A 23,416-nucleotide genomic window follows, 5' to 3' on the forward strand; every position below is an offset into this window, starting at 1 on the left:
CTAAGATAACTTTAACATCTCTGAAGAGACTGTTTCCATGCTTTAAACACCCACTGTGATGTTTAACATGGCTTCATCTTTCTCAATGAAAGGCCTTCTTCCACTTCTCACATCGTTGATTCACTTGTCATTCTTATTGTTGGACCCCTGGCTTGGTGGACTGATACAAAAAAACAGCAGGGTTGCTCCTCTCTGTGTTCACCTTATTTGCCTTGAGCCAGCACTGTCAAATTGGTATGCTTAACAGCCGAGCCGCGAAGGAGCGAGGGGGTCAAAATGTCCCCCCACCCAAAAAAAAAAAAAAATTCCTCCTGACAACCACAAACAGAATGTGTCCTGAAGCCACGTCTAGCCTTTAAGTACCAAGCCGGGCCATCTCTGGAGTTGTTTTTGTTGATATTATTATTCAAAGCAGTGGTGTTATTGACAGTCTCTTGACTGATTCCTTGTAATTACTGCCTATTAGTTTTAATTAAAGGCACGCAGGATGCCTTGCCGTGTGTGTTGTGTAGCTGCCTGTCGCCCAAGGTCTCTTCATCTCGCTCGCACCCCATAATCATAAACTTAACATGAAAGACAGCAGAAGAAGCTCTTTGTCATCACCTGTGGTTTTCCTAACCAGTCGCCCTGAGAATCATTACATATGTTGGGTTTTTTTTTTTTTGGTCGTCTTAGGTTCAAATCTGAACGCTTGTTCCTGCCAAGGGTTTGTGGGGTTTTTTGGAAGGACTGTCTCGCTATTCTAACTGGCAAGTAATCACACGAGGCTGCATGTTTAGTTATAAAAAAGAAGTGACTCTTCATCTCATAAAGACCGAGTGTGATCTTAGAGGGACATGCTCTCATTTTTTTTTATATAACCTTAGACTCTGGTTGCATTGTGAGGTAAAAATGATGCTGTTGTCCGTGGTTGCTGTTGCGGGAATAAAAGACACTGTTTGCTGTCGTGTTTGGTAACATTTTCTGGAAGTTGATTTTAAAAGCAATCCAGATGTGATGCGTTATAACCCTCAAAAAAGGCCGAGGTGTACGGAGGAAAATCTTCTTCGTTCAGTTTCTAGTGTCACCTTCTTCTCTCTTTGGGTTACTTACCACCAGGCTGGACTTGCTGCAATACTAATGCAGTCTTTTATTTTTTGTTTTTGTTCTTTCTTGGATCTCTTTGACCAAAAGACAACAGAAGCTTCTAGAAGCACATTTTAAGCCTCACTTTGAGCCGTTTCTTGAACCAGCTGTCAGCTTTTGTTTTGTAGAGAGGCACAAGGCCTCGCTTGAGTCCACAGCAGTCGGCCCTCGATGTCTCACCTGCCTGTCAACGCTCTGCTTCGGTACACACACACACACACACACACTCCTATACACACACAAGTCACTGGCAGAATTCCTGGAGATGCAAACATCAGAGAAACCTTTATATTAGTTGTACATTAAAAGTATTTCTGTGTATAACTTGGCTTTTTAAAGGCGTACTTGACTTTGCATCCTGCCTCTTTAAGGCTGCTGACAGCTGTGAGAGTCACACTAATGACTTCATCTGGGCTTCCCTCAGTTCTCTGCTATTCTCAGTTCTCCAGGCTCCGGACATGTACCCCCCCCCCCCCCCCCCCGGTCCATTCTTGACCTGAGACGGCTGTCATGCTCATGTTTCAGCGCTCGCTCATGTTGAGGTGTTGCAGAGCGGATTGGTCATATGTGCCACATGTCTTTGAGGAATGGGGGGGAAAACAGGACGGTGTGACGTTGCTCTACGCCCAAATGCAAGCTGCAAAATATTTGTCTGGTTTTGGATCAAGTCAAACTAATGTGCATGTGTGAAATGTGTCCTCGAAGGGCGCTCGGTTTAGCTCCGAGACATTAAAGGACAAAATGAAGAGCGCTGAATATCACAGCCTGACAAATCACTGATCCTTCACGGATACACTGAGCAGTGACTCGCCGCCAGTCGCAGCATGAGAGAGTTGACGAAGCCCTTTTAAAACTTCTTTGATTAGTTCGGTTGCTGGTTGACAAATATTAGAAATGTGGGCCGCTATTGCTCACAGAGGGGTGAAGACTGTACCTCTCTTGTTTAATGGGTAAATAAAGATTTAAATAGTTAAAAAAAAAAAAAAAAAAGTTCAAGCCAAAAACTGAAGTTTTAGTTTCTTGCATCTTTTTTTCTTTTTCTTTTTTTTCAAATCAGAGACTTAACATCAAAGTACCGTAAATTCCGTACTATTGAGCGCACCTGGATATAAGCCGCACCGGCTAAAAATAAGTAAAAAAATGTATTTGTACATATATAAGCCGCACTTGATTATAAGCCGCAGGTGTCCACGATATAACAAGAGCTATTTACACAGAAAGACGTGACACAAAGACATTTTTTTAACTTTTAATGAAATACGTACTACTGGTAACATCCACAAATATGAAGCCTACTGTAAATCCTTTATCAAACAGTGTCTGTAACACGGCTGATGAAAAAGATTACCGTAATATATTTCACAGGAAAAAGTCCATCCATTCACTGCCTCAGAATGACTTCATTACTCACTTCCTCAGTCTCTTTTTCGTTGTCGCTGTCAGTGTCAACTTTACGTGCAGCAGCTCTATTTCCTTCTTTGACAGCAGGTCGATCGCCTTTAACTTGAAAGCTGCATCATATGCATTTCTCCGTGTGTTTTCCAAAATGACTGATATTAAGATCCGATGTGACGAAGTCAAATGTTTTTGCGGCACAAGCTCATTGTCCCGCAAGAAAAATCCATAAATAAGCCACATCGTTTTAAAAGCCGCAGTGTTAAAAACCGCGACAAAAAGTAGCGGCTTATAGTCCGAAATTTACGGTAAGTGAAAAGTGCTTCAGTAGTGGTTTTAATGTCACTTTTACAAAGGGATCTTTTTTGTTTGTTTGTATGGGACATTTGAGGCTCCTCCCAGTGGAGAAGTGACATAAAGCGTGAGCCATGTTTCCTCGGCTGTGATCCTGTCTTCAAACACTTCTTTAACTTGTAGTAGTTTGGACTGTGTAATGTACATCATCATTATCTCATGCTCCATTCAGAGGCCATCCACCCTCTGTTTAAGTTTCTGCTCTCTCTAAGTACCTACACAAAACAGATCCTCTTTACCTCACACATCCCAGAGGTAAGTCCATCATGTCACCGGCTGGGTTACTAGTCCTTTCATTTTGAATGATTTCTTTGGTAGTGCTTACATTTGATTGATCCAGAAGCAATCCCTGGCAGCCGTGTTCAGTCACGAGATCTTCCCTCTCTTATAGATGTTACTTGGTGGACCAAGACAGACCAGTAAGAGGGTTCCCTCCCTGTACCGTTGTGTGATGAAATCTGAGCAGGAGGCTCACCTGTAGTATGACTCTGCCCCAGTGATGAAGGTCGTTTCTTCGCTGCATGACCGTGTCACAGAATCATCACACGCTGGATGAGGGTGAAAAGATCTTATTTTGTCTTTCTCACCAGAGTATAAAGCAAAGTGAAGTAAATCCACTGATGTCATACAAAATGAGCCTTGATTAGAGGCGACTTGTGTGCAGCTCCAGCTGTAGGAGTGAACGTATCGCTGTCTGAAGATGCTCTGATGAACCGTGAACCTGTGGGAACGGGATCTAAAAGACACACGGAGGCCTGGAGACCATGCTGTTATTAAAGTTGATTACAATGCAGCCAAAGAAATGTTAAAAAACGTTTGAGCGGAGACCTTCTTAACTCATGATAGTGCCCACTATAACATGGTCTTTATTTAACTTTATTTAAGTTCACACATGAAGACAAAAAAAACTTCTTTTTTTTAAGATCAGACTTGTTAGCACCCAAACCCTTAACAACTATGTGAAGAAGTAAGTCTGATTGTTCTGGTCACTAACTTTCAAATATCCAAAATCGACCTCCTCATCTTCAAAATCAAAACGAGAAGAAGAGCAACAAAAATCCTGATTGTGATCCGGCCACCATCAGGCTGAAAGAATAGCATAAACCGTGACCCCCACGGGTGACTACGGATCATCCCAACACGTGTGCTACCCACCGAGCTGAACCACATCACACCCTCCAGAAGCAGGAGTGAGAGGAACAGAAGCTTTACCACATGGGCCGAGACAGGAGTTCATTTACGTGACACACTGATAGCAGTGGGTTAGAGTTAGCTTAAAGTTAGCTTAGCTCGTATCTGCCCATCCAAAACACAGCACACTCTGACTTTAAATGACGTCTCCCTTTTCCTAAGTCCACGCTGATTCAAACAAGCCGAACCATACTGAACCTTAACGTCTCTTTGTCTTTTGAAAGCAGTTCTTCGACCTCCTCGCACGCCGCTGTCTCACGCGTCTTATGAGTCTAAACTGCAGATTTCTTTCTTCTCTTTCAGAAGAGTGAGCGCGTCCTTTCCAGGCCGACGAGGAGACGACAATGGCCCTGAGCGATGCAGTGGAATACCCAACGGCCTTCAGCAACGGAGAGCACCATCCCCTCAGCGCCATCGGAAACGATCCGTCGAGCAGCGGCACAAAGTGTGCAGACGCTCTCGCAGCGGCCTTGAGTGACGACCAGCTTACAGCGGAGGGAGATCAACGCGCTCCAGCGGAGACAATCGGAGGATGTCATTTTCAGCAGAAGACGCAAAAACCTCACGTCGTCCAAAGATTGAACAGACTAGCCCAAAACGGCGGTGTGGTCAAACAGAACGGATCGTTGACGTACCTTCCCCCTTCCTCTCCCGTGGCTAGCACCCCCACAGCCACAGACTCCCAGAGGGCGGGCAAACGCCACCCGTCCTCCAGCGTCCCTGCGTGCGCTCCCTCTGCTCACCTCCACACGCCGCCGTTCTGCTGCCAGCAGTGTCACTTCCAGTCCGCGCTGTGCAGCAACTGTGGACAGCAGGAGTGTCCGCGCTTACAGAATCCAGGAGCAGGTCCAGGGCCGAACTCCATTCCCAACCACGGGACGGCGCCGTCCTGCCTGTGCTGCCACTCTGCCTGCACGTACTCCCACCCCCATCCTTCCTCAGCTTTCTGTCTCCATCAGCAACATCACCAGCGCTGGCAGGAGCACCTTCACAGCCAGGCTCCTGGAAGAAGGTACGTACGTGTTTGTACGTCCACGTACCTCACCCAGCACGGACGCACGATTTTAGTCGTTCATGAAGTGAAATCCTCTTTGTTTGTGATCAGTGGTAGGAACGTGTCTCTGATGTCTGTGGACATTGGACAGGTGGTTATAAAGGAGGCAGAGTCTGTCCTCTTCTGTGGCGTCCTCTCTCTCGATGGCCGTCCACGCTCAGACGTTTCCTCAGTGTGGGATCAGTCACAGTGTGAAGAGAGGATCTCTGCTTAGATAACTTTCTAATGTTTGGTTGATTCTTTCTAATGTGTGAAGTCACTTTTTCTGTCTGAAGTTTCATAGTTGAGTTCTGATTGGGTTTTCTGTTTGAGGGTCTGTAGAAACAAAGTTTAATACTGGAGCACGTTGTTTCATTCAAATGTCAAAGTGTAAAAAGACACTTATTTTTCATATAATATCCCTTTTTAACACAACATCACTGCAACACCATTCAGTCTTCTATTCAATCATTCATTTACATCAAATCAAATCTAACCGAGGTGTTAGTGGCTTAGTGGGTATCTCTCGCTCGCTCTCTCTCTCCCCCTCTCTCACTCTCTCTCTCCCCCTCTCTCACTCTCTCTCTCCCCCTCTCTCACTCTCTCCCCCTCTCTCTCTCCCCCCTCCCCTCTCTCTCGCTCTCTCACTCCCCCCCTCTCCTCTCTCTCGCTCTCTCTCCCCCCCTTGTTTCAGTATTGGAGGGAAATATGGATCTCTAGTGTTCAGTCACTCTGTTCTGTCTCCAGCTGCCCTCCTTCCCCGTTCACTCTGTGTGTTTGTGAGACAGGAGACCTGAGGAGTTTCCACTCATAGAAACAATAGAAAGGTGGGTGCTACAGTGCAGAGAGGTGAATAAAAACAGCTCGACCTTTGTGATGCCCCTCCTGACATGTTTGACACCTATTCCTACCTGAGACACCGAGACATGAAGCGACACCTTCAGACCTCGTCTCCCTCGTCTTGACAGTGGGTCACTGTTCTCCATGCACAGGAGACGTCATACTCCTCACACCATCTTAAAGCTCAGGGTGGAGAGCGGCCAGGTTTAGACAGATGCACACACTCGCATGTTCAAAAACTGGAAGGTCACTTTTTCTCTGCCTCACAAAACATGACTCCGTTAAGCGAGATTAGCTCATGTTTGTTTCTTAATGCTAAATGCTAAAAAAGATCATGACGCATTTTTTTTCTTCCTTCGTTTATGAAATGAGCTGAATCCTCACGGAGAGGTGTGAGGCTCAGATCGGCTGTCTCTGACCGTCATATTGTATATGTTGTTAGGGACGTCATCTGTTTGGCGAGGGTTCCCCGTGTTGGTGCCAGCAGCCTTGAAGCCTCAGCGCTGCTGAAATACAATAGTCCCTCTGCTGCAGCTGCTTTATTGAGAAGCTGTGCCAAAGAGTGTGTGTGTGTGTGTTTTCTTGTTTATACTTAAGGAAGTGTAAAATGCACATAGATTATTAAAACAAGCAGAGAGATTCTTAAACTCTGACATGTTCAGAGTTCATCGTGCTACCTTTTATAATCTCATGACATCTCAATCAAATCATGAGAATCAGTCAATGAATATCAAGGGGGCGTTCAGTTTGCTGTGTATGGAACAAACAATGTTGAGCACCAATCAGAAGCTCCCTCTGTGGCCTGTTCTGTTCAGGGCAGGGATAAGATTCCTCCTGCACCTCAGGGCTCCTTATCTCCGTCCTAAAGGGACGTGGGGTGGTGAGGTCACGTGGATGTGTGACGTCCTGTTCTCTTCAGGTGTCCATGTGTGTAATGGAGCTGTTGCTCATGTGGTTGTGATGCGCGTGAAGCGCGGTTTAGGTACGAGCTTGTGTCACATTTAACAGAGTACAAAACGTCAAGTTCCGTCTTAAAGCCATTAGAGCGTTAAAGGTCTCTCTACGAGGGATGTAACGATTCATCCTGAGACGGATGAAAACCGATTCAAAGGCGTCGAGGTACTCTGAAAAATAAAGTAGTAATAATAATAATAAAACAGTAATATCGTGAAGTGTCAGCAGGTGTGTGTGTATGTGTTTTATGCTAGCTTATAGGAAGAATGTGTGACATCTTTTAGCACAGAAATATCACTATGTATGTCCTCTGTAAACGTCCGTCTGAGTCATGACTCTCTCCAGCTGTGTTGTTGTTTGCATCATGTTTACATGGACCGGACGGCTGGCTCCGCCCCTTACTCATAAAACCTGTTTTAGTCCCGGAAAGAAGAAGAACATCGCCTTTGATGTCACATGAACGTTTTTAGATGACGGTCATCCTTTATAGGTGTACATGCTAAGGAGCGCTAACATTAGCCCGCTAACACAACGATGCAGGCTTTAAGCACAAACAGCTGTGAGTTTCTGGTTTAATGCTGGTGCTCAAGGGCGACTTCTACTGGATCTTAAAGGCGCACATTCTTATATTTATGGGCCACATCATCAGTTTCAAAGCTTTTTGAGAGCTGAAGGTGCACAGGTACGTGATGTGCAGTTGTTGAGAGCAGAATAAGAAGAAGACAGAATATGTATTTCCCGAGGCCACCTGAGGTTCAGCTGAGCTGCCTCTACCATCGCTGCTTTAACCACACAACACGTCACTGACAGCCAAACATCCAGAGGTCACTTTGTATATTTAACCTCCTGCTCACACTGCTCTCCTGGAGTTAAATGTTTCTGCCCTTTCCACAGATGCCTCCAACAACAGCTCGGGTTGTTTATGGCAACCACAGGTTTGGTTTAGATTCATGCCTTGTCAGATAGCAAGAATTCCTTTTTTTTTTTTTTTTTTCCTACTCCTTCTGTAGCTGTCTCCCAAAAGGTCAGCTTTTACCATCGCAAGCAAGTTTGACGTTTTTTTTAGTATTTATAGGAACCAGGTGGTCTGGTTGCTACGACAAACTGTTTGGAAACATAATAACTCGTACGTGAAGAGCAACTTGTCAAGTGCGATTTAGCAACATTTTATCAGTTGGATGAGGAGGAACATCTTTTATTGGACCTGAAATATCTGCACAGGGTTGAACTCTCACAGCTCTAAAAGCATCCCAGTGATTTGAATCGAATTCATTTTCTGCTTTTGCAACACTCTCAAATCCAGGCTTTTCTCTTGTTCTTGTACTTTTTCTCTTTTGTCTTCTTGTCCTTCGTCTGCTCTCCGTTGCTCGGCTGCAAGTCTCAACCAGCAGGGGTGTGTCTGATATCTGTCTCTGTGTTTCCAGCTCACAGGTTGAGGAGACGGCATTATTTAGAGTAACAACCCGTCTGCGAGGCCTTTGGGTCCAGCTTCTTTACTCGTCCGGACCGCTCGGTTCTTTCTGCTGATCTTGGCCGACGCAGCAGTGCACGTAAGGTTGTTGTGTGATTTACAGGCAGCACGAGAGAGGAGCCTCGGGGTAGAAACGATCGCAGGGCCTGAGACACACATTTAGACGTGATTGATGATGTAAAAAACACAAGTGTGTTCTGGTGTCACTTCACACTACCTTTAATGTCCCAATCAAACCCAAGGCTGAACTCTGAAGGCGTCTGAAGTAGCAGCAGAAAAGAGACTTAAAAAAGATATATGCTGTTAAAAAAAGATGATAAAGGGGCCGCTGGCGGCGCAGTGGCAGTGCGCGCGTCCCCATGTGTCGAGGCTGTAGTCCTCGGGCGGGCGGCACGGGTTCACGTCCGGCCTGTAGCTCCTTTCCTGCTCGTCCATCCCCACTCTCTCTCCCTGGTTTCTGGGCAAAATGGCCAAAATAAATCTTAAAAAAGAAAAAAAAAATGTATATCATTAAACCACTCTGCATATGGCAGCACGATTTCATCCGTCCATCTCATCTGTGTGCAGTCTGCAGAGTAGGCCTTAAAGCAGCATGAAAGTCATGACATGGACTGGTGCTGAAACTTCACTTCATGACCACGCGGCTGCTTTGGACTCAAAGACCAGCGAGGAGCAGAAAACTGCAAGTTTCCTCTCTTAACTTTTATACAGAGGAAAAGGTTCATCTACAGTGTGAACAACCTGTTGTAAGCACACACACACACACACACACACACACACACACACACACACACACACACACACACACACACACACACACTCTCTCTCTCTTCTCTATTAGTCTCTTCTGTCAGCACAGTGCTGAGTGAGGGGCTGGTGGTCTGTGTTTACCTTATTAATTAGCAGTGATCCTGAAACGCTCTCCCTTCAGGAAAAGCAATAACACTGGAAGGTGACTCGGGGGAGCAAAGGAAAATAAGAGGGAGGCCGTGAAAAGAGAGAGGGAGAAGGTGAGGGATGAAGAGTCTGTGTTTAAGGAAAGCTCTGTTACTGAAGTTTGCTTTGTTAGTGTCACGAGGTGAGATCAGAGAGTTCAAAAGGATCATCCGTCCCGTCTTTGTAGCTTCATTTTTATTGTATTAAATTCATGTTTAGACTCTGAACGAGAGACCTGCTGCTCACACACATAGGTCCAAAATACACACACGCACAACAGGACCTTTTGAACATGCACTATTATCACTACTGGTTGGTTGGTAGCTAACTACCAACCATGCCTCTTATTTAGTTTCTTCATGCACACTTTGTTTTACAGAAAACACAAAGTGAGGCCAAAATAAAAGCTTCGACATCGACTGATATTCTCAGTCTGCAGAATCGAAAGTTTATCACCTAAACCGGTTGGGGAAGTTGACTTAAGTTTAGTGGGAAGGGGACCAACGCTCACTGTGGAACCTTGAACGCTCTCATCTTTATAGTTGAACATTTGCAGCCAAACGGCTGACTCATGTACGCTTCACATATTTCCATTTGGCTAAAACACGATTCAGACTGAAGCACTGCAGGCCAAAACTCAAAGCAGATCCTCAGTAGAACAAATAGATCTGACTTCTATAAATCCAGTCCAACTATTTCCTGGAACTGGTCTCCTCTCCTTTTGGACCATATCTGCGCTGAGGTCTGTAGTTCAAGGCCATACATGGAAAACCAAGAAACAGAGAAGAGTGAAAAGAATGAGATCAGTAGAGCAGAGTGTGTCTTTCTGTTTGTTAAAGGTCACTTCTGGTCTGTGGCCTGTGGCTCTGTGGTGGAGTCTGTCAGCTGGAAGTGTTGGAGTTCGATCTCCAGCTCCTGCTATCGGATGTCGAAGTGTCCTTCGGCAAGGCACTGAACCCCAAATTGCTCCTACTGCTGCGTGTGAATGTGTATGAATATGATGAGCACTTCACAAAGCAGTCCCTGCCATCAGTGTATGACCTGTGGCCTAGTGGTTAGTTGGTACAGAGGCGACAGTTCTGAAGGGGGCAGCCGGGCCAGGATCTAACCTCTGCCTTTCAGTGTTCGTACGGTAACGCTCGTTGAACGGTGTGAGCTTGTGAACAAAAGATGAACACTCTTTCTTCAAAGTTGAAGCGACTCAATTTAGTTGTGAATGCTGATTTCTCTCCCTCTCTGTTTTTCAGCCCTGCACGGCCCTTTCGCTTCCCCAAAAGGTAAGAGCTGCCAAAAGCTGCCGCTCCTCTGTTGATGCTCTCTCTCCCTTTATTCATGTCAACCATCAATCATTGCTCCCACTCAGCTGTCATTCCTTAATAGTGAGTCATGAGCGTGTGCATCCCTGTACCTGAGTGCACAGTACACTGCCATGAACTCTGAGGGCTCTAACTTCAAGTTGTTTTAATAGACGGCAAAGTAGTCTAATTTTAGAAACCTGCCCCACCTCACCATCTCAGATTTTAGATGAAATTCGACATGCAGGTTGATAGTTGGCTTAAAATAAAGGCATGCAGAATGATAGCTGTGTAGGTGGTATAGTTGAAGTTTCAAACAATGGACTGCTGAACGGCCCTCACACCAAGGCGTTTTCTGGAGGTCTTTACTCGTGGCTTTGTAGAGCTGAACATGGCTATACCCTTCTGTATTTTCACAAGAATTTCAAAAGTGAGATTGATGAACTAGATTTTTTTTACAACTGTAAATTAGCTCGGGCCAAATAAGAAGTTGTTCTGTCAAATTGTCTCTGCATTCGAGACTATCAAAGTTTACCGTCACACCAGTTTTTCATCCTCTTTTGCTTTTCGTCATTGGAAAGAGCATGTCAGGAAGCCTGCTTGCTGTCAAACTGCTTCTGCGTCGAATTCTGCCTTAAATGGTCCCTGTTTTTTTTTGGCCTTGGCCAAAACCAATTTCGTTTTTGAAATCCTTGTGACAAATGTGAGTTTTGTCAGGGCTTTAAGGAATGCTTCCCGTCTGCCTTCTCATGAATAAAAAGTCATTTTAGAACAGCTGAGATGGAGTAGGCTCCGGTGCTCTAACCTAAAGTCTACTCGTTTTCCAGCTATGCCGAGCTGATCGCTGATTGGCCTGTGGTTGTGCTCGGGGTATGCACAGTGCTCACTGTGGTGTGTGCTCTCGTTGGCATCCTGGTGCCCGACCTGCCGGACTTCTCTGACCCGCTGCGAGTGAGTACTGACCTGAATTGGCTTCCTCTTTGGATGAGTGTCACAAACACTGGAGTAACACAAAGTGTTTACTGAAGAAGAGAACTGTGAGCTTCTCTTTATGAATGAGATCTCATGTCGACAGTTCAGCTTGTTTTTGCTCAAAAGCACTTGAGAAGTGTTTCTACAGTGTGCGTATTCATGTCAGATTGAATAGACAGCTTCTGTATGATGAATGAAGAGGTTATTTCACAGTATTCAGCAGAACTCTGTTCCAGTGTTTTGATGTGCTTGTTTTCTTCACGCAGGGTTTCGAGCCGCGGGGAACGGCAATCGGCCAGAGGCTGGTCACATGGAGCAACATGGTGAAGAACACGGGCTACAAAGCAACACTCGCCAACTACCCCTTCAAATACGCTGATGAACAGGCCAAAAAGTAATTCGTTCACTGTCTCATTGAGCATATTTTTAGCATTCTTTTTACAGTGTTACAAAAAAACAGAGTTATTATAAAAAGGCTGTTTGAGAGAGCAGCTAAGAAAATGACTTAAAGAACCTTACTTTAAGAAAAGACCAATGACATAATGTCATCTAAGCTCCCATCATCTGTATGCACAGTCACTTACACATAGGTAGGGCTGGGCGACACTCGATATACTGTATACCAGTATGTCTCATATTAACAGTCAGTTACACAAGTTCAACATATACATGAACATAAACGACCTGTTTGTGACATTAAGTCATTTTCTGCATCACAAAATAAACAGTGATTTGTTTTCCATTCGTTTTTAGGTCTGGTTGAGAGAGAGAGAGCAGGGTGGAGAGAGAGAGAGAGCAGGGTGGAGAGAGAGAGAGAGAGCAGGGTGAAGAGAGAGAGAGAGCAGGGTGAAGAGAGAGAGAGAGCAGGGTGGAGAGAGAGAGAGAGAGAGCAGGGTGGAGAGAGAGAGAGAGCAGGGTGGAGAGAGAGAGCAGGGTGGAGAGAGAGAGAGCAGGGTGAAGAGAGAGAGAGCAGGGTGAAGAGAGAGAGAGAGAGCAGGATGGAGAGAGAGAGATGAGAAATAGGTGAAGCGGCAGCTTTACAGAAGAGGCGTATCACATTATTTTGATGCAACATAAACTACATTGATATTAAGAATATTGTCCTATCCTGTATCTTGTTTGAAAATATAGAAATATTTCTTCAGATCTCAGTATATCACCCAGTCCTACATATTAGAGCAGCTGACACTCTGGTTGAGGAAAGTCTTCAAACTCCTCCTTAATTCTTTCATCTGAAGTTTGTAGTCAAACATTCACCAGCGCTGGGAGAGGGGAGTCGTGGTGTAGATGGATGCATTATTTTTTTTCTGCTGATAAAGATGAACACTGGCTCCACTCAAAGGAGCCAACATGGCTGTTGCTCCCTGGACCTTAAGTGTTGTCAGACAATAGTTGATTATAAAGATACAATGTGACGCCCTCCTAAAAACAAACTTCAGCCCTGTGTCTCACAAAAACCTAAAGCATGCGTCTTCCCTTTAAAGACGGAATGGTCCTCTTAGCTTTCAATGTCAGCTTATCCAGAGGAAGCCTTTCAGAATATGATGATTATTTCTCTCAATGAGGAGTCCAGGGAGAGCCAGGATGTGAGACAGGGGTAGTGAAGGGGGGGGGGAGAGAGCAGTGTTGACCGACATGCTGAAAGGTCTGAATCCCCTCTTGACAGAAAATAGGACCAAAGTTGAGTCCTGTGTATAATGTGGTCCACTGTGTTCTCTCACTAATGAAGAGCAGCTCTGGTTTGCGTCTGGTCTCTATCTCGGTGGCTGTCCACTCCGTGTGCCTTTCTGCTCGGTTAACTGATACTTCATCAGTTCTCCTCGCTGCAAAGCAACGTTTAAATAGTTCCAGTATTTTGCCTCATTACGTAAGGACCAGACGTCGTGACAGTTAGATGGACTGTAGGGTCATGCCTCCCTCACTCAGGTTTTGTTTCCTGCATCTACATAGCCGAGATTTGTGTTTCTCAAAAAAAATGTCCGTCTCCACTCTGCTGAAAATGAATCCCTTAATCTGTAGCGAGCATGGTTCCCCTCTGCCTCCGCCGCTCTCCTCTCCTTGTGTCTGTAGCTGTCTTTGTCTTCCTCTCGGCTGTGCAGCTCGCGTCTGTCTGCAGATGTAATTGTGTACTTACGTGCGGACGGTGAACCAAGAGGCCTCCGCTGCTGTCAGCGTGCTTTCCAGCCTCATCTCCTCTGTCTGTCAGCCCCTCGGTCTCTCTCTGACAGTCAGCCTTGATTACTCTGCCATTCTTGTCTGCTCACCAGCGAGTTGGCCCTACACTCCTCAGAGAACATGGCTGCAGCATCATTCTTGCGAAAGAACACAAACACACAGAAAAAACAACATAATAAGCCAAGGTGTTGTCTGCACTTCCTCCTTCAGGCTCACTGTCCAATCAGAGCTGCAACATGAGGCGTGTATCCATGACCGCATGTAGTAAGCATCAGATGTACTTTTTGTCCAGGACACTCTTGAAAAAGAGATTTTTAATCTCAATGAGTTTCTCTTCCTGGTTAAATAAAGTTTAAAAAAAAAAAACGTTTTATATCCTGCTCACTTTGCATCTCCTGACGCAACAACTTCTCCGCTCACTGGTCGACGGTTTAAAAGTTGATGCAAACAGAACGTGCGTGTTTGTTTCCTCATAGATCGAACTGATCAGAGGTGCAGTTTGCTTTTTCAGGGGAAGAATAGTTTTATGTCAAGCTCCATTAAATAAAAAAAAATAAAAAATTCAAACAAATATTGGGAGTGATTACAAGCGAACAAGGCGTTTTGCCTGTCGCTTCCTCAGGCTCACGCAACGGGGAGCTACAAGCGAGTAACAAAGTGACACTGATGTCATTTTATGCATCACAGACTATTGATTTAGTTTTTCATTGTATTGTCCTGCAATCAATCGGCCCCTCAGAATTTGTGTGCACGGGGACGCCTGTTGGTCACTTTGATTATTATAATGTTAAAGTATTTTTCCTGTTCTTGTTACAAAGAGCTGCAAAACCAAATAAAGAGGGTTCAACTAACTAAAGCTTTATAGAAGAGAATGTGAGAGCATCTTATAATCCCCATGTTATCTGTTTGAATAAGATATGTATGAAGTAGCAGAGAATGCTAACCTTCTGTTGTCTTGCAGCCACCAGGAGCCCAGGTGGCCTGAGGAGCACTTTGACCGAGATAAACGACAAGCAGAATGGGACTTCAGTAAAGATTTCTTCTGTGATGTCCCAGGTGAGATGATCTAAATGCTTAAAGAAGGGAATACATCAATCTAACGTAGATCTTTGGAGAAAAAGTAGAAGTCAATAACTCCTACAAACTTTAAAAAAGGATTTTGTCCAACCTCAGAATAATCTCTCTGAGCGGACAAATGTAGGTTTTATCATTTGTTTGGTAACACTTTAAATGAAGTTCACAATATTCCCCATGAGTTAGATGCCTATTAGCCATTAATTACTTATTAGTACCTCACTCGACATGAGCATAGCCTAAAGCTAACAGGCCATTTCCCCTCAATACCTCCATAATTACTGCTTATTGATAGTCAGTTAGGAAGATGTTAAACATGAATTAGGCTCTTAAGAGGATTTTGCTTTATTCTACAGTTTAAGGTCAATGCTAGGCAAATTATATTAAGATCATAAAGTTCATGTTCAACGACTTCCTAACCTACTGTCAATAAGCAATAACGAGGATCTGTCAGCTGTAGACTTTGGTCATATAGATTAAGGTACAAATAATAAGCACTTAATAATGACAGCCAGTATGCTACTAATTAGCATGCTAATAAGCAGCTAGTTAAAGGTCAATATTGTGACCACAGTCTTAAATAAACTTTTTCACTCACTGGACAAGATGGCGGTAGATGAAAAAATTCACAAGCCAAAAATATTTTGTACCGGTCAAAATACACATCTGTTACAGAACATTTAATTGAACATCATGTTCTGTGCAAATCACCATTATAGTCTAATGTGATTGACTGAAAGTGGTGATTTTTAGTAGCTTGCTGTTGACTGCCTTGTCTGACACAGACACTGTGCCAGCAGGAACATTTAGTAAAGTATACTAAAAACAAATAATACATCGTCTTACTGATGGTCTCATTAGCTTTGTGGGTCAGATGGAAGGTTCAAGATATCCCACTTCACAATGAGAGTGACGCAACATGAATACCAACTGAAATATCCCTCTCCACACAGGTGATAGTTACTCGAGGCTTGTGTTCGCATCCGCTGAGGGGAAGAACTTGTGGAATATTCAGGCCATCAAATCCATGTGCAATCTGGACAACTCACGGGTGAGTACATCAGGTGTCATATTGCTGTTTGCCTTGTGTCTTTTTGTACCCCTTTTATTTAATGTTTCCCTCTGTTCCCAGGTGCGCTCCCATCGTGACTACTGGAGCCTGTGTCAGCGCACTAATGATGCCTCCTGTTGCCCCAGCTGGACTCTTGGTAACTACGTCGCAGTTCTCACCAACAGATCCTCCTGTCAGAAGATAACGGAGCGTGATGTAGCACACACACTCAAGACCCTGCGATCATGCGCCAAGTACTACCACAATGGCACTCTTGGACCTGACTGCTGGGACATGACCTTGCGGCGGAAAGACCAGCTGAAGTGCGCAAGTGTACCCAGGAAGTGCACCAAATACAACGCAGTCTACCAGATTCTTCACTTCCTGGTAGACAAAGATTTCCTAAGTCCCAGGAGCCTGGAGTATCCTCCACCTCTCCTCAAATATAGCATGCTCTTCTCCCCAACCGAGAAAGGACAGTCTATGATGAACATCTACTTAGACAATTTCGAGAACTGGAACTCTTCAGACGGGATCACAACCGTCACAGGAATCGAGTTTGGCATCAAACATGACCTCTTCCAGGACTATCTCCTCACAGACACAGTGTACCCTGCCATAGCCATAGTGATCGTCCTGTTCGTCATGTGCGTCTACACTCGCTCAGTGTTCATCACTCTAATGACAATAATAGCCATCATCAGCTCCCTGATCGTGTCCTACTTTCTCTACCGAATGGTCTTCAACTTTGAGTTCTTCCCCTTCATGAACCTCACCGCCCTCATCATACTCGTTGGCATCGGGGCAGATGACGCCTTCGTGCTTTGCGACGTGTGGAACTACACCAAATTTGACAAGCCTCACGCTGAGCTGGCAGAGATAGTCAGCATTACTCTACAACATGCAGCTCTGTCTATGTTTGTGACGAGCTTCACCACTGCTGCGGCTTTCTATGCCAATTTTGTCAGCAACATAACCGCTATACGTTGTTTTGGTGTCTACGCAGGCACGGCTATTTTGGTGAACTATATTCTCATGGTGACATGGCTTCCAGCTGTGGTTGTGCTACATGAACGCTACCTCCCCAATATGTTCCCCTGCTCCAAGCCTCCACACCAGGAAAGGATTTATGGTAGCCGGATGTTCTGGACAGGTCTCTGTCAGAAGGCCAATAAATGCTTGTTCACTGTCTCTGAGGCGTCCAGAATTTTCTTCGAAAAGGTGCTGCCCTGCATTGTCATCAAATTGCGCTACCTCTGGCTCTTCTGGTTCCTCGCCATCACTGTGGGCGGAGCCTATGTGGTCTGTGTCAACCCAAAGATGAAGCTGCCGTCCCTGGAGCTAGCAGAGTTTCAGGTGTTTCGTTCCTCGCATCCATTTGAGCGCTATGATGCGGAGTACAAGAAACTGTTCATGTTCGAGAGGGTTCATCACGGCGAGGATTTACACATGCCTATTACCATTATCTGGGGTGTGACTCCGTTGGATAACGGGGACCCCCTGAATCCCAAAAACAAGGGGAAATTGATGCTGGACAGAAGCTTCAACATTGCCAGTCCGGCATCTCAACTGTGGATCCTCAACTTCTGCCAGAAGCTGAGAAATCAAAGCTTTGTCTTTCAGTCGGAGGAGCAGGACTTCACCAGCTGCTTTATCGAGACCTTCAAACAGGTCAGTACTGCATGTGTGCATCATGTATTAAAGATGGGATATGTGTCATGTTAGAAATCGAGGGACATCTTAGTGAATCTGTCCAGTATTTAACAAAGTAAGACATTAAATGTGACTTAATTTGGCCGGGGAATACATTATTTACATTGTAATCTGTTGTGCAAAACTTGGGCCATTGGAGGGTAACGACTCTAACCTCCTTATTTGATCAGTGGATGGAGAACCAGGACTGTGAGGAGGCTTCTGTGTACCCATGCTGCAGTCAATCCACCTTCCCGTACAAGCAGGAGGTCTTTGAGTTGTGCATAAAAAGGGCCATCATGGAGTTGGATCGGAGTACGAACTACCATCTGGACAGTAAGACCCCTGGACCTCGATTCGACATCAATGACACTATTAGAGCCATCGTGTTAGAGTTCAAGAGCACCTACCTCTTCACCCTGGCCTACGAGAAGATGTTCCAGTTCTACTTCGAGGTAGGTTCGATGGTATTTCACATTGCATTTTATGTGTTTAACTCTGTTTGGTGGCTTTTTTTTTTTTGTTTTAAATGTAAAGCAATGTTTATTTTTATTTCTGTAGGTGGACGCCTGGATCACTGAAGAGCTGCGGTACGCCCCAGCAGGCCTCAGCCACGGCTGGTTCATTAGCAACCTTGAGTTCTATGACCTTCAGGACAGCCTGTCAGATGGCACTCTGGTTGCCATGGCACTGTCGGTAGCTGTTGCTTTCAGCGTCATGCTCCTCACCACCTGGAATGTCATTATCAGTCTCTACGCAATCCTCTCGATTGGCGGGACCATTTTTGTTACCGTTGGCTCTCTGGTGCTTCTGGGCTGGGAGCTTAATGTCTTGGAGTCTGTTACTATTTCTGTTGCTGTAGGACTGTCAGTGGACTTTGCCGTACACTATGGCGTCGCCTATCGTCTTGCCCCGGAGCCTGACCGCGAGGGAAAGGTGATTTTCTCCCTCAGCCGCATGGGCTCCGCTATTGCTATGGCGGCACTGACCACCTTTGTGGCTGGTGCAATGATGATGCCCTCGACCGTATTGGCCTACACCCAGCTCGGCACCTTCATGATGCTGATCATGTGCATCAGCTGGGCATTTGCTACATTCTTCTTTCAGTGCATGTGTCGGTGCCTGGGACCCCAGGGGACCTGTGGCCAGATCCCTCTGCCCAAAAAGCTGCAGTGTCAAATGTTCTCTGAGGTCACATCAACCAGCCCATCGCCCCAAGGGAAAGGCTCTGGGCTGGGGAAGTACCAGCTGGACAGCAAAGGTGAAGAAGTTGAGCATTATGAGTTAGAGCCGTTAGCTTCCTGTCAGAAGACTGAGGATAAACCCGTCGAGGAGCAGGAGGCGTGTGCTCAACTTTACAATGGAATCTCTCCCCACCACCACAGCAGCCCTTATTCACACATGAATTACATAAACAAAACGGACCCGAGCAGAAATGGTCCTGAAAATGGGCTGGTAGCCACACTAAGCACACCTAGCGGGTGCCAGATCTCTCAAAAGCCAAACTACACATGTGGAGACCCTCCTCCTCCTGCTCACCTCCCCCAGCAGTGGACAACTTGCTCTTGTGCTCAGACTCTCAAGGACGCTCCTTCCTGTCCTCCCACTCCGCAGCTCTTCCCCCTCTCAGGAAACGGCGCTAGCAAGCAAAACGCAGCCCTATTATCCACAAACCTCAACCCAGTCTACACACACGTGGAGTGTCATATGCACTATGTCAATTGTCCCCCCGCCCACTTTCACCACTGCTCCCAGGGAAGAGTTGTGGCCCCCAGGAAAGGAGCTGCCCACAGCTGCCACCTCAGGAAGTACTGTGTCCACAATGCAAGCCAGCAGGGCAGCTTAGCCAGAGAGCAGAGCTCCAGCAGCACGGCTTCAAACCAGGACCCAGACTCAGCTCCTGGCTCTGTCGCTGGCTCAGAGCCTGTGCTACACGAGGTGGATCATAGACAAGAATTGATACCCTTAAGCTCCGCTAATGGTCCAACTGTAAGCACCCCGGCACCAACACTACACCAGACTCACTGCGCGTGCTCGCAGCATACAAACAACCATTGTTGTGGTGATAGCTGTGTGTCCACCGCAACCACAAATACAACTATATCAACGGACGCTTGTTGTAAAAGTCCTGGCACCCCGGAGAAGCTTGCGAGTGTTCCCATCACACGTGACAAAAGTGGCAAAAAGTGCAAACAGAACACTGAAAGACAGCGGGCATCGTCCGTTTCTCCAAAGAAGCTGTGCGGTTTCAGCAGGACGTTGAAGGTCAAGTGCAGTTCAGCTTCAGAGTTTAATGTGCCAAAAACTGAAACGAGTGTGCCTTCTACTGCAATAAAGACAAATCCCTCCTCTGAGAGCTTGTGCTGATAAATCAATCGGAGTCTTCATAAAAACCTCGATTCAGAGACGAATACACAAACACCGTCTCTGTGCAGTCAAAGGATGCGTCTGTTAACCAAGTGCCTCAGCGTGTTTCATAAACACAGACCAACTTAAAATACCAAGAAATGTTGTAATGAAATGCGCCCTACTGTTCAAGCTGCATCACTATGGGAGTTAATGGTCTTGTTACAAAGACACCTTCATGCAGAGTTGCTTATTTAAGTGTTCAGCATATCCATCCAGCAGCCATTTGCACCTTTATGAAATCATGCAGTATATTGTGTGTATTGAACAATATATGGTTTCATACCTGATTTCATAAACTATTAAAATGTGCCACATTGAACGAGTGGATGTTGACGGTGTACATGTCGGGGTCGTCAAGCATTCCAGCTGCAACATGCATCAGATGTACTTTATAATTAAATGTCTTTTTATATCCTCCTGTTGTCCGCTTGTCTCGTACTGTCTGCTCCACTCATGTCTTCAGACCAACGGGACACTTTCGGGGATTACGCTTGAACCAATATTATATTTATTATATTTTATTAGGGAGTTTAATATTTGTCCATCACATCAACATTTTAGTCAATAACTTAATAATTAAAATAAACTAAAAAGGATGAATGCAGTGTGGCTGCATGGTGGTGCTAGTAGTTAGCGCTCTCTCTCTCACTGCTTGAAGGTTCCTGGTACCTGTCCTTGTCTGTGTGGAGTTTTCCTCAATAACAAAGTTCAAATCAAACAGAACAGCATGGAGCTCGGGCACGAGGTGTGCACAAAGCTGCCTCCTTCCTTAAAGGAGCCCAAGACACCACTCATTCAATGAAATACTTCCCCAATAGAAGTTCAGCGATAATCTTCATCTCAGTCTCTTAAAGGACTTCTTTGAATACATGTTTACCTCTTCGTTATCCATTTACATCGTACTTCTAACCCAAACCTTGGTGCAGGAGAGTCCACGACTTTAGCTAAAAACATTTCACTTCAGACAGGCTGATGGTTTTATAGAGGAGGTAGGAAAAGTACTGCTATGCTTTTCCTGGTGTGTTCCTCTGCTGCACATCACACTTTTTAACCCAACTTCCACAAACAAACAAGCCCAATGAAACGCATTCTGTGAGTAAACCCCCTCTGCCGAGCTTGCTTGATGCTTCTGTTTTTAAGGAAATATCCAGGTTTAGCTCATAGAGATGACTTTGTGTTTGCCTACGTCCCCCTCCTATCAGTCACTTTAGTGAAGATGAGTTCACTTTCCGCAGAGGATCCCCCCCTCGGGCTTGTTTGAGCATCCCTGTAATTATATTTGTTTAAACAGAGTTCAAATATTAGCTATGGCCATAGGGAAGGCTTTATTGAATTTCCCTGTGAGGGAGAATCTCAGGAGCTTGTGTGTCTTTTCTAAGTATAATCTGCTGGCCTGAAATAACTGTGAAGAGGCAGCAGAGCAGGAGCGCGTGTTCAAAGGGGTAAACACTGGCTTCCACTTTTTTAAAATTAGATTTTGTTGCAGCCGCAGGTCTGGATGTGGAGCAGGTTTGCTGTAATATCGTAAGGGAAAGGGTTTTTCTTTAGTCGAAACCAGCAGGTCAAAATCAATCAGACTCGATAAGATCATGTTTATGTTTTCCAGCTGAATAATCAAGTTTTTTTTTATATTCTCCTCACTGAAGTAATTATGTATGTCCCTTTCTTTTTTTTCCATTACTAAATTAGACATCGTCTGTCAACGTACCTCTCCTGTTGGAGTGCAGCCGCATGTTAGGTCCATCATTCATTTACTGTCCTGCATCATATTGTTCTAACTCTATTCGTTACTCGAGGACTGAGAAGCTAGTGTTGTTGTACTTAAAGTCGGCCTTGGTCTCAAGACCACCTTTTGAAGGTCTCAACCTATGTCATTTTCACTTGGTTTTGTCACGATCTCACCTGATCTGACGGGTCATTCGTCCATTTCATTACTGTGATTAGAAGAAAAACGTGTCCTAAAAGAATAAACGACTTAAATTCATTCATAGTTGGATTTTTATCCAATGGTTATGGACGCAACCTTCCTATTGTTACAGTCTAAATAAGAGACGCTACATTGACATTGAAATTTGAGGCAGGAATGAGTTTTAATGCAGGGACAAGGAGTTGTCAAACAAAACAAAGAGCACCGAAAACCACAAAATCAGTAAAAACAATTCAAGTGACTAAAATAGATCGAGTGGCAGAGGTCTTTTTTAAATCCCCGACCTCCATCGACTGATCTGCTTTTGCTCATAAAGTGCAGCTAGTATATACACAGTAAACACAATATTAATGTGTTAGACATAGTGCACATATTAGAATTAAAAGATGTGTGCACAAGTTGTGGAGCGAGAGAGAGAGAGTGACGTTTTTTAAAATACTTTATTTTGGAGACATCTACATGTCACTTCATTAAGTAGTTGCTTAGTTATCACCTCTCAATGTAACAAACAATCACATTTTTTTACAATACTGCAGGTATTTTCCAGCCTTAAGATTCAGTTAGGTTATTTTCTCTATACCTTCTATTACAGTCACATTGTCTATCCAGTCATTGCTGGCTGCTAAGACAATCTTTATTAGATATTTATCCTGCACCGAAAGTGAGCTGCAATGTGGCAAATGTAAAAAGCTGAGTTTGTAAAGTTTCTTTGTGCAAAAATATGCATGTTGCTCAGAGTGGAAAGGTTCAGTGCATCTGAGAGAGAGTGTGTATGTGTGGTGAGTGGGTGTGAGAGAGTATGTGTGGCTTGAGGTGAGTATTACACAGTCTTGTAGAGAGGGCCTGGGTGCATTGGTACCTTTTATAAGACGGCAGGAGAGTAAAGAGTTAAAGTGTGAGACGGTAAATGTCCTTGATGTCTGTCAACTGAAGTTGAACTAATTTCTGACTATGTAAGCTAGCTGTACCCTTTGCTCCTACTGTAATTCACACAGTGATAGTAGTTTACAAGCAAGGCCGCCCTAAGAAGGGATAAAGGGGTGGGCTTTCTGGGGCCTAAGTCACATGGGGGAGGGCCCCCGGAGGTTAGCAAAAAAACAACATGGTCCATCCTAATTTAAACAATGACCATGTTTGATTGTACACCTTAATAATCACCATTACCTCTTTAAGCAACTAAAACACTTTTTATTCATGATGCTTCAGTAAAATGTAGCCCGATCCATGACATCAACCACCTCTTCTTAAAATGATGTGAACCTTTTGTTTTGTAATGTTACCAATATAAGCGGGCCTTGTGAACTGAACTGTTTGCCAGTTATGTAACAATCAGTATATCAGCTCCAGGACCTGCACAAAGTAAGCATGCTAGGAAAGACAAAAGAAGGAATGGAGGGAGCTGGCTCAAGCGCTTGACCCCAACAAGAACTTGATAACAATTTCATTCAGCTCCAAAGGTTGACAGGAGGGAACTTATGTTAGCCAGGAGGCTAGCGCTAACAGTACTGATCGAATAAGTGCA

General features: G+C 44.9%; 1 protein-coding gene across 6 annotated transcripts in view; it reads left to right on the forward strand.

Annotated features, from left to right (window-relative positions):
* Positions 1-20,382, forward strand: part of disp1 (dispatched homolog 1) — a 58,635-nt gene extending 38,253 nt beyond the window's left edge. For 5 of the 6 annotated variants that reach the window (XM_079357798.1, XM_079357796.1, XM_079357799.1 and 2 more), the window contains 9 exons: positions 4,369-5,077; positions 10,547-10,576; positions 11,422-11,545; positions 11,833-11,960; positions 14,703-14,797; positions 15,769-15,866; positions 15,948-17,537; positions 17,750-18,013; positions 18,120-20,382. In XM_079357798.1, coding sequence (XP_079213924.1) covers positions 4,410-5,077; positions 10,547-10,576; positions 11,422-11,545; positions 11,833-11,960; positions 14,703-14,797; positions 15,769-15,866; positions 15,948-17,537; positions 17,750-18,013; positions 18,120-19,925 — 4,803 coding nt within the window. In that variant the 5' untranslated portion in view covers positions 4,369-4,409 and the 3' untranslated portion in view covers positions 19,926-20,382. Of the gene's footprint in view, positions 1-4,368; positions 5,078-10,546; positions 10,577-11,421; positions 11,546-11,832; positions 11,961-12,519; positions 12,590-14,702; positions 14,798-15,768; positions 15,867-15,947; positions 17,538-17,749; positions 18,014-18,119 lie in introns of those variants that run through there. The other variant, XM_079357801.1, reaches the window with a different exon arrangement.
* The last annotated feature ends 3,034 nt before the right edge of the window (positions 20,383-23,416 follow it).

This window comes from Symphodus melops (assembly GCF_947650265.1).
Source record: "Symphodus melops genome assembly, chromosome: 1".
NCBI classification, from domain to species: Eukaryota; Metazoa; Chordata; class Actinopteri; order Labriformes; family Labridae; genus Symphodus; species Symphodus melops.